The following is an 11,840-nucleotide window of genomic DNA, read 5'->3' on the forward strand; positions in this document are numbered from 1 at the left end:
GGCAAAGGAGAAGTGCTCACTAACACAGATTTAGACAGATTTGTGAACAATATTTGAGAGAAATAGGCCTTTTGTGTACATAGAAAAAGTCTTAGATCTTTGAGTTCAGCTCATGAAAAATGGGGGCAAAAACAAAAGTGTTGCGTTTATAATTTTGTTCAGTGTAGATAGATAGATAGATAGATAGATAGAAATTTGGATGACTAGTAACTTCCTACTACTAAATTTAAAAAAAAATATTAGATTTTAATTATTGGACCAAAAACCTCCACACATAATAACCTAGAACTGTGCTGAACATTTGATGCATGTCTGTCAAGTCTTTGTCATCAGTCAAGAACCTGGGTGTGTTTTTATATAGCAATTTGTCATTTGAAAGCCACATTTCTAACATTTGCAAAACTGTTTTTCCATCTGAAAAAAATCTATAAATTATGATATATGCTCTCAATGTCAAATGTAAAAATGATAATTCATGCATTTATGACCAGTGACAGCTTTTGTACCTTTTTTTCTGAGTGTGGGTATATGTGAACATGCATATGTGTGATAGATTTCTTTCAAGAATGTGTGTGTGTGTGTGTGTGTGTGTGTGTGTGTGTGTGTGTGTGTGTGTGGGGGTGTGTGTGAGAAACACATTTAAGCAAGTGTGTGTGTGTGTGTGTGTTTGTGTGTGTGTGTGAGTGTGCTCTCATTGGCTGATAAGAACTGGAGGAAATGAATAATGGGTGTGGATAAAGAGAGAGAGAGCCAGGGAAGGAGGGGTGAAGACAAATGTAACTGTCTCTGTTGCTCTGCCACAGTGTGTTACAGAACAACAACAAATCCACACCGTTCTGCACATCTTGTGGATTCTCCTCTATCATGCAGGTGTACATAGCTGAGACAGACTTATCAGAAAATACAAAAGAGTGGAAGTTGGTTTCACTGTATGCACTGACAAGGAAGTATATTTGTTTGTTTTTTCAACATACATCCACTGGACTCCAAAAGCTGGCTGAGGAAGTATACAGTGAGGAGTCATCTTTTGGGGGACGTCTATTTTAGGATGCATGTTCCTCACATTTTCCCTGGCCACCTTTTCCCTGGGATGTAGTGAGGATTGATGGTTCATACAGGCTTTTCCCCTAAACATCTGCTGACTCTGGAAACCTGGCATCATGCCAGTGATGAAGGGGCTGCTGGCACCCCAGAACACCTTCCTGGACACCATCGCCACTCGTTTCGATGGCACTCGTAAGTACTGGCACAAATGCACACACACCAAATCCACATGAGAAAGAACTCTTAAGATGAAAATGTGCAGTTTTCAAGGTAGCCTGAAGGTGAAGGTTTTTTCCTTTCTATAGCATCACAAGCACTAAATGGATGTACAAAAATAATGGCTTATCTCAAACAAATTCCTTGAAAACTCTGTCTTAAACAAACTTTCTGTTGTTATAGAGTCTTGCTAAGCTATACTATAACAAGCCAGTTAAACTATAGACATGTTTATTGCAGCTACCTGAATTATAACACATCTGGGTTTGATACTACCATGGTAGCGTGAAAGCAGACATTAAGTACATCTGATGAGACTGTGCGCTTTGAATCTGCATGTATGTACTTGTATGTTTCTGGCATAAAAAGTCACTTACCTGATATGAGCATTGAAAATTAATATTAATATTAATATTAATATTAAATACCGATATTAAATAACTCTCTGTGTTCCCAAGCTCAAACAGCATGATGCTAGCAATGCCACAGTCATGGATTATGTCCCAAGAGATTGCATGAACTGACCAAACTGAATATATTTTTTCACCATATTTAATAACTTACAGCTAACCAAAAAAAAATAAAAATTTAATTGTAGCATTTTCTGTTAAAAGATATAGGTTACATTTTTACAATATTGTGGGATGGCTGGATCAATTAGTGATTTTACTGTTTATTCAACAGCTAAATGAAAGCATATCATAAGCTTCAAAGTGAAAATAATTAACTGTGTTAAATAGTTGTGTCATAAATTAATCAACAATGCTGGGGTACATCTACATCTGTACTGTATTTCTGTACTACTATTATACATTATACTGATTACTGTACAATGTAAATATGTATATGTGTGCTGTATCCTGTCCTGCAGGTTAATACATGTAGTGCACAGACACCACATACACTTGTGTGTTTGTTCCTGTTTTATCATGGGAGATAAATCTCTTGTTTTGTTGTAGCAATAGTGCTCTCGTGGCATAAGTCTTCGCGGTAAGTGTGTGTGTGTGTGTGTGTGTGTGTGTGTGTGTCATGGGAAAAGTGACAAAGGGACAAAGCTGTTTGTGTTCATGTAATCCTTTTACCTTGACATAAAAAGAACCTTCTCAAGCCACTATAGTTAAAAGGCTGGATAAGAGGTTATAATTTTCAGTCATAATAATAAAACCAAGAACTGAATTGCGCTATATTGCATTGAAAATATCTATGTCTAATGACACAATTCAACAATGTGACAGTTTCACACAATTCAACATGACACGAATCTCAAGAAATTTCGTAACAATAGTCTTACTTAAAACAAAGGCAGCCATGCAACATATATACAAAAACTAGAATACAATCCTCCCATCTGTGCTTTCTTACTAGTAATGAAAAGAAAATCCTTCACACAGCTTACAAACATAATCTCTTCTGTTAGATAACATCTCTCACACACACACACAACAGCATGCACATTCACAGCTTCTTATTTAACAGTATGCTATCTTACAAGATATACATGACCCAAAGACATAACTAATAAAACTACACATTTATAAAACATAATCAATGAGCATTATATATTTATACAGTATATATATATATATATATAAATCACTGAATGCCATTGCTACGAAACTGCTCACTCAACCTCAGTGCTTAATGCTGTTTTTTTTTTAATGTGATGACATGAAAATGCTGGTAAAAAGTGAACCTTTGACTTGTTGGTGGCGCTGAAGGGTTTGAGATAGAAGATAGGGTTTGAGAAGTGGCTATCAGGAGTGTTTCTATGAGTGTGCCAAATTTCACAACTTTTTACTTTTTATTGGCTGCCATTCATTACATTATGTTTTCTTTTGCCATTATGAGAAAGGAAATGTTAATGATGTCTTAATAGGTCTTTATTTCTTAAAACAGTTTAAGATTAACAATTTAGAGACAGTGGTGTGTCAGTGATGTTAACTTCTCTGAGAGACAGGATCTTTCCTCGCAGTGCTGATGGGTAACAGAGCACCAGTGTACTCACAACCCAAAATAGCTGCCCTCTTGTTGCCGTAGAGACCAGCTTTCCTGTGCAGTAGTTGCAGTGATAAGCTTTCTTGTGCAGTAGTCGCAGTGATGAGCAGTGATGAAACTGAGCTTTTGGTATGATTTACTGAAAGAACTTTGGAATATCTATGCAGAAAACATGAATTACTATGATTGATTACAGTTAAATGCTGATCATTTTACTTATATTGTTTATAACCTTTAATTTTGTAAGCCCATATAATGTAGATCAGGGCTAGTTGTCACACGGTTTTACTATAAAATAGTTTTGGCTGATGCAATATGACCCTAGTGATTGTGACTAGACCTCAAAGGACTCCCTCATCATGAAAGGTAGTAAGCCCTTTGACATTCAGGTTTTCATTTCTAAGGTTGCTCACCAAAATCTAAACGAGTCTTTAATGTTACAGAATACTTCACCCAACTCTGATCCAGCTCTTCAAGCCCTTCATTTAACAGTGACGTAACATGTGGCACTGTTGAAAGAAGAACAACAACTACAGCTGCTAAATTTCTGGAAGGAAAATAAGGAAATGTACTGTATGCAACACATCTACGGTACTCAATCTCTCAACATGATGACAACCCAACTGCCTTCTCGCCTGAGATATCATTACCTTAAAGTTTGCTTTCACCATTTCCCTACTCACTTCAGTCGAGAGATTGGGCCACTACAGTTTGAGGAAACAAGGCTGAGCTTTGTACTGTAGGGATTACAGCACTTCTGTGAAGTTTTTTTGAATAACTAAGTAATCCATGGTAATCAGTCTTTGAGCAACCGAATGGCAACAATGTAAACAAGACAAATTATGTTTCTACTCAAAGTGTGATCACAAGTTAGCCACATACAACAGCGACAGGGATTTTCAATTCTGGTTCGTTAGGAGAGTGCTCCATGAACTGAACTGAGTGTTTTAGAAAAAGCTCACAAAATGTGGGTCCCTAGGACCAGGATTGAAAACCACGGCCAGTTTGTGTCCCTACCCTAATATCCTCCACTACCCAGACCCTACTAAACCTTTCATTTTCGAAGTGAATGCATCAGATATAGGGTTCAAGCTGTTCTTTCACAAAGACAAGATGATTCAACAAATCTTTACTTGTGTTTTCTAGTCTCATATGTTATCCCCTGACAAGCTGAAATATCATGTCAGAAATAAGAAGCTACACAGTGATCTGCTTTTTGTCCTTGTTGACTGTCCACTTGACTCTTCATACCCAAGGACCTATGGAACACAGAAATCCAACAGATTCACACTGCTATAACACCCCCAAATTATTTTGGACTGGGTAGCTATAAGTTAACTCATACTTCATCTTTGGTGTAGTGTATACAGGTGTTGTGTATACAAAAAGTATAAATTATATTCAAAAAGTATATTTTTATCAAAGTATACAAAAAGAAACAACTTACAGAATATTTCACTGTGCACTGCAATTATTAAACTAATACCGGAAATACGCCACGAGACATGGAGTCAAGTGCAGAAACTGCAAAGTGTGGGTATTGATTTGGAAATTATGAATCAGTACAGCAACAATACTGCACAAAACACAATACTTACAACTAGCTTTAGAATGTCTTTCACAATATTAATAATCCTGATCTCTCTTCTGTCCCACAGACAGCAACTTCCTCCTTGGGAATGCTCAGGGTAACCGTGGCTATCCCATTGTGTACTGTTCCGATGGATTCTGTGAGTTGACGGGGTTCGGACGAACAGAGGTGATGCAGAAGAACTGCAGCTGTCATTTCCTATATGGCTCAGGCACGAGTGAGCAGGTTACTCAGGGTGTGGAGAAAGCACTGGAGAGCAAGGAAGAGTACCAGGCTGAGGTGCAGTTCTACAAGAAGAACGGTAATAATACTCTACTACTCTAGGACTCTTATCATACATTACTTGTACTACAAGCGGCTGAGAGAAGTGATTTAACAGCCAATTTAATACAGTGGCCCCAAAAAAATTCTGGTGTAGACTGAGGAATTTCCTAGAGCTGAGTTCCCTTACATCAGTGGCTCTCAATTCTCAAAATTGCCACACTGCTCTGCATACAAATAAGAGCTCTCTTCTAGTCAATGATCTAAATGAGGTGTGTTAGATAAGAGGGACATACAAAATGTCTAATGTCGAAGGTCGAATGTAATTGGGAACCACTGCCCTACTTCATATAGCAAAGCAAAGCACCGTACTGCATTTTACTGTAGTGTCTGTGCTATAACATAGATTTGCAATTGCTGTTGTTGTAACTACTTATTATTGTAATTTGAAATGGAAATTGATTCCAGATTGAAGAACTCTGTGAGATGCTGTTTTCCTGTTTACTATACCGTAAAGCTGCTTTGAAGCAATCTGTATTGTATAAATAAACCTGACTTGACTTAATTTTTACATTTTCTGAATAAATTATGAGTAGTGTTAGCTAATCTTGTCACTACAATGGGTGTTTGCCCTGGCATTGCTATGCAGTTGCTGTAGTATTTTAGGCCTTTTCCATTATAGCAATGATAAGTAAGGTTTATTTGTATAGCATTTTTAACAATACACATTATTTCAAAACAGCTTTACAGATTGGATTATTATATTGTGATATGTATCATATTATTCGGGTAAAGTGGGCCAGCTGATCTGGTATCTCTGATTTATCAATAAAATAAAGCCTTCTGAAGCGAATCGATGCGCTATCAAAAATATACATATTTAAAACTTTATAAACCATATAAATCTCTAGCTTCCACTAACTGGTACGCAGCTAACTGGTTTTTATGTATTCTTTGCATTTTAATCCATGTTAACTGTAGTAACAAATAATACAGGTACTGTCACAATAATGTTTGTTTACATTTAGTGAGCAACATTATAACTTAGAAATGAAAAACTGAATGTCCAAAGGGCTTACTGACTTTTATGATGAGGAAGTCTTCCTTTGAGGTGAAGCCACAATCACTAAGGTTCTATTGCATCAATCAAAACAATTTTATTAATCAAAAATGTATTTGAAAAATTATTAATTAAAAAAAAACAGTATTCCATAATTCTTTAGCTCTTTAGTCCCCCAGTGAGCAAGGCAGAGGTGATTGTGGTGAAAAATATGGTGACTACGGGGAGAAAAAAAAACATGAGAGAAACCAGGCTACAATGGGGGGGGTCAGTCAAGCATAATGTCAAACTTAGCTAGATATGTTACTAATTATATTTGGACTGCAAAAGTTATGTGTCTTTGAGGTATGCACTGAATTTACAGATGAGGTAGCCATAGGTTTAGTGACAGTGTGGGAGTGACAGGTAGCCAATGTCATATTTCTTCGTTCTTACAAGCACTCTACCTGCTGAATTCTGAACCAGCTGGAGCTTATTTATAGAGCCTGCAGGACATCCACTCAATAAAGCATTAGAATAGTGTTGAGGTCATAAACGCATCAATAATTTTTCAGCATTAAAAAGAGCATATGGCCATAGCTGGGTAATGTAATCACTTTTAAGGTGAAAGAAGGCTGTTCTGCAAACACTGGGAATGTAATTAATTTGATGATTCGTTCATCATCAAAAGACAGATTGATATTAAACATAAACCCCAGGTCCTTAACCTGTAGTAGACTATGTAACAAAACCATGATTGAGCAACAAATTATATTCTAACAGCTCATGTTTGGAAGTGTTTGGTCCAATAATTAAAACCTCTGTTTTTTAGAATTAAAAAGAAAGAAATTACTAGCCTTCCAACATCAGTTATCTCTAATACACTCTGCTAATTTGGAAAATTGAGGAGTTTTGTCAAGTCATGAGGAAATATAAAACAGAGTGTCATCTGCATAACAGTGAACAAATGTGTCACACAAAATCTTCTCACACAAACAAGGAATGCAATAATCACATCCTTTTTTGACATTTAGAGTATAATACTGAATAGTTAAAAAACAAGAAATTATAAATTGGTAGATTCCAGATATCATTTAGATTTCACAAAAAAAAAAAAAAGGACTATCCATTCATTCTCTAAGCTGCTTTACCTCTGGGTCGCAGCTTGCAGGGATGCTGGAGTCAGGCCGGAGGCAAGGGAAACATTCTGTCTAGACAGATGTTTATTGAAATATTTCTTCCACGTAAACTCCAAGTTTTCCATTTCTCACTCCCCACACAGCTGAGAGACCTGCACAGAGAGAGAGAGAAAGAAAACACAGACACTCAAAAAACCTGCTCCTCGCTCCAATCAAAGTCACTGCCCACACCGCACCACTCACGCTCACCTGGAACGACGTGAACACAGTCAAACAGAGTGACACAAACAGTGAAATCAAGTGCTGTTAACTTTTAAATTAGCACTGCAAGAAGCAATGCTTGGCCAATTACAATGTAGGAATGATTATTGTTTGAGGAATGATTATTACTGTTATTCAGGTGTTTTATTCCAACAATTTTTTGTTCTTTTTTTTTTTTTTCTTAAAAAGGTCTTGAGTGTAGAACAATACTTTGCATTCATTATTCTGGTGCTAATTTAGAAAGTTTTACTCATTATTAAATACATTTGTGTGGGGTTATTTGAATGGTGCACACTCACATGAGATAATAGTTTTCTATACAAAAAAAAACAACATTTTATTTATGTATGGTGCAGGTTTATTTTTCCATGTTTTTGACATGACCGGTGGTGTTTCATTAATCATTGGAGAGAATCCTCTGTAGAAACGGTAGTAGCATAGTGTTTAGCGATGTGAATAACAGAAAGAGAATGGAACACACTTATTATTGTGCTTTACCAGCAGAGACAGTATGTTCAAAGAACACTAGATTGTAATCAGAACCTAAAGCAGAGAATTTAAATTGCCACAGACAGATCTGGCTATCAAAATAAAATAGGCTGTAAAAAAAAAAAGACTCTAACCCATGAAAAGACACTTCAACCTGATGTGAAACAAGATCAAATTCAATCCTGACCAGACCCCAGAGTGGGCAATAACAACACTAAAAAACATGTTTAAAATGGTCAGCTCTTTTAGCAGTGTAAAGGCTGCTGGTTACCAGAGCTATCATGTAGTGATTATTTTCACCAACAGAGAGGGCTGCGAGGTATACTGGTTATTTGGTTGTGCGTGCTACTTGATGAAGAACCTGGACGAGAGCATCAATTATCAAACGAGACACCATTTTCTGTTTTAAGGTAGTCACATAATAACTATTCAAGTTAGGTTAATGTAATACTGTTTGTAACAGGGCCTAAAAAGAGTGCGGAATTGTTTTGTACACAATTTTGAATCTGAACTCTCGCACATTCACAGAAAACAGATTACTTCCTCTTTGTAAAATAAGATGGATGGTAACTGTGTGAAATTACAGCCCAAGCTAAACAGATTAAAATAATAACAATAATAATCAACTAAACAATTACACTTGCAACAATTATGCAGAAAGCACATACTTTGTGTTTAAAATTAGCCAAAGGTCCATTTCTAAATTCACAACATTTAAAAAAGTTTAAAAAGTTGTAATTACTCTACAGTGTGTTTACAGTTTGTGAAAACTATAATTATTTAATTGTTTATTTAATATAATATTGATATGGAACCCACAACCATTTAAAAAATATATATTGTCCCTGTTTTTAAATTTATAGATAACATCAAGTGAGATTTCAATGATATTTTAGCTGTTGAACTAGGAAAATGTCCCCAGTTTCCATTTCAGAAATCTGGTCACCTTAGTAATAGTGTAATAATAACTAATAGTGAACAAGCTGTAAGTTTAATTGCTTCAAAATCACCCCCCCCCCACTACAAATGTAACTCTTCTGTAGTGAAATTGTTTGATTGATAAAGTCGGAAAGTAGATATTTTTATGATGTAGTAACTGTTTTATGTCTGTGTGTAATTCTGCAACTCTATTCGGTGTGTTATCACAGGAAGTTCATTCTGGTGTCTGTTGGACACCGTGCCCATTAAGAATGAAAAGGGGGAGATGGTGCTTTTTCTGTTTTCATTCAAGGATATCACAGAAGCAAAAGACAAGAGTCAACACAGCAGCAGAACTGATGGTACTGTCTACACTACAAACATTAGTCTCACTAGTTTTTTTTTCAATTTGGGAAAATAAATAGCCTAGCCACTTATCTTTGGTTGTTGACATTTGATAAGAAATAGCATGTTTGGAGCCTAGAGAGCGCATGTACTATAGAACGAAGATTCAGTAAGATATACTGAAATATAGCCCTTAGGGAAGCCTTACTTTTTAAGTGACCGAGCAGTAAGAGGAACTTCCAGAAAAAGGATTATATCTTTTAGATAGAAGCTAAACTATTTTAGTGTGAAAGCCAACATCACATGCCAAATGGGGTAAAGGGATAGTTTAATCTTCACGGGCATTGGGAGTTGCATCTACAATACACATAACTGTTAAAACACACAGACACTCTGGTGCAGTCATACAGTTAGACCATTTTAAATGTTTATGATTTGTAAACTGTCAAGGCTGTTAATGCTATTTTCATTTTGTGCAGATAATAAGCCATACAAAAGGACCACCGGAAATTCTCATTTCAGTAAAGCCAGAAGGAGGGGTCATACCATGATTTACCAGCTAACCAGCCAGTTTACCCGTGACAGCAAAAATGATGTCAGCTTAAGCCGAGTGAGTAAATGTATAAACTACGTACTAAAACTGTAAAAGTCCATTAAAACATGTTTTGTAGTAATAATTTCAGTAACACTTTATTTTGATGGTCCCTTTTGAACATTCTGTTGACAATAAGTAATGTTGCACCTACATGTCTACTAACTCTCATCAGAGTATTAGTAGACTGTTTGCTTAATATCTGTTAACTCTTTATTGTCATGGTCTCCCAACAGATATTCTACTGACTTTAAGTAACTTTGCAAGTACAGTGCATGTCAACTTATTCTAACCCTAACCCTACCAGTCTACTAATACTCTACTAATACTCTAATGAGAGTTAGTAGACATGTAAGTGCAACGTTATTTATGGTCAACAGAATATGTTAAAGGGACCATCAAAATAAAGTGAAACCATGGTTTCTCGTGGTCAGTTCTTAAAAGTTATCAAATATTTGATGGCATCTTAGGGACATTTTGACATCTTTTTAAACAAATCTTCTTGTGACCGTATGGATATATGAAAACATATGTAGATGTTTTTGATTTATCAATACGTCATATCGGTAGTCCTTTGATGCATCTATCCTTTGATGTTTCATTACACTGCTAATAAAAAACTATACGTTAGCAGTTGCCTGTACAATTATGTTTTTATTGATTTGTAATTCCTAGAAAGAGGACATTGGTCAGTGCTTTTTAAATTGAAGCCTGTTTGTAACATTTTACAATTTTACAATGCATTGAGAGCAAAAATTACATTATCAAGTTATTTACGGTATCAGTTTTAGAGTACACTTGACAAAAAGTTTCTATGGTTCTTGAATGTATGCAATGCACTGCCATGATGCTGACACTGATATGTAGTTGTTAGGGTTTTCTAGGTGCAGGACGAGTTGCACAGTTACTGCTGGGGTTTGCTCAAATCACCAACACTACAAAAGAGCGATGGTAATAGTGATGCTTGTCTTCTTCATGCTTGTCACTAGAAGTGTTTTATATCCATAAAAATAAATTTACTTTCCTCATATCCAGACAACCTCAGTTCTAATAATTTTGTTCTACTTGTCCGTTCTTTTCTTTTTTCCTCCTGAAATAATCTGTCCACTATGACCTATTACCATTTCTTTTTTTATCATGGGATTGTGAGTTACAGTTACTGTAAAGCATAGGATCTGTGCAGGATCCCATTTTCCGGTGACCATTTGATTCAGGAAATGTTCAAACAGTGTGAAAGGTGCAGGCCAGAAGTATAAAGAATGTGTAATCCTCCATGTCACATGGCCACGGCAGAACAGGAGGCCAGATTGGCAGGTCACATTTCCGATCGCTCCTGTAAACAGATGGTCATGTTTTCAGCACAACTTCACTCTCAGCAGAGCCACCTGCCTTCACTCCATCACACTCCAACTGACTGAAAGAAAAATAGGAAACAAGAGCATCACAGCAGGGCACAACTTTAAAGTTTTTTTTTTATTTCAGTAGTTCAGATTTGAATGTGTCCTACACATATTTTCACTTGCTCCATCACAAAAAAATGTATGTAATTTGTAATAATTCATAATTTACTGTAATAGCTGTAAATTCTATAGCTAAAATGTTACTCCAAGACAGCTGTAAATTCTTAAACATTTCACACTTTTGATGGTTTATGGCTGTGCACATGCTCAGGACATACTGTTTTAGAGATGCTGCTTATGGGGGGTCTGTCACGATGCACACACACGAGGGACGAGGAGACGCTGGAGAATATGTTGACAGGACTTTATTTGCATGAACCAAGGAACCAAGGGAGACGAACACAGGAAGACGTTCACAGCGGACAGAGAACTTGGGACTGGGAACACTTTTTATACACACACACAGGAGGAGGGGATGACGACACACACCTGGGAGCAATGAAACATCAAGGGAAACACCTGGGACAAATGAACTAAACTAATCAGGACA

General features: G+C 36.4%; 1 protein-coding gene across 1 annotated transcript in view; it reads left to right on the forward strand.

Moving 5' to 3' along the window:
- Window positions 1-827: 827 nt before the first annotated feature.
- Window positions 828-11,840, forward strand: part of LOC107674597 (potassium voltage-gated channel subfamily H member 4-like) — a 37,007-nt gene continuing 25,994 nt past the window's right edge. Inside the window, exons 1-4 of the mRNA XM_016468622.1 lie at window positions 828-1,236; window positions 4,914-5,147; window positions 9,184-9,320; window positions 9,786-9,912. Coding sequence (XP_016324108.1) covers window positions 1,161-1,236; window positions 4,914-5,147; window positions 9,184-9,320; window positions 9,786-9,912 — 574 coding nt within the window. The 5' untranslated portion in view covers window positions 828-1,160. The remainder of the gene's footprint in view (window positions 1,237-4,913; window positions 5,148-9,183; window positions 9,321-9,785; window positions 9,913-11,840) is intronic.

The sequence above is a fragment of the Sinocyclocheilus anshuiensis genome, unplaced genomic scaffold (genome assembly GCF_001515605.1).
Source record: "Sinocyclocheilus anshuiensis isolate Anshui unplaced genomic scaffold, SAMN03320099.WGS_v1.1 scaffold890, whole genome shotgun sequence".
In the NCBI taxonomy this organism is placed as follows: Eukaryota; Metazoa; Chordata; class Actinopteri; order Cypriniformes; family Cyprinidae; genus Sinocyclocheilus; species Sinocyclocheilus anshuiensis.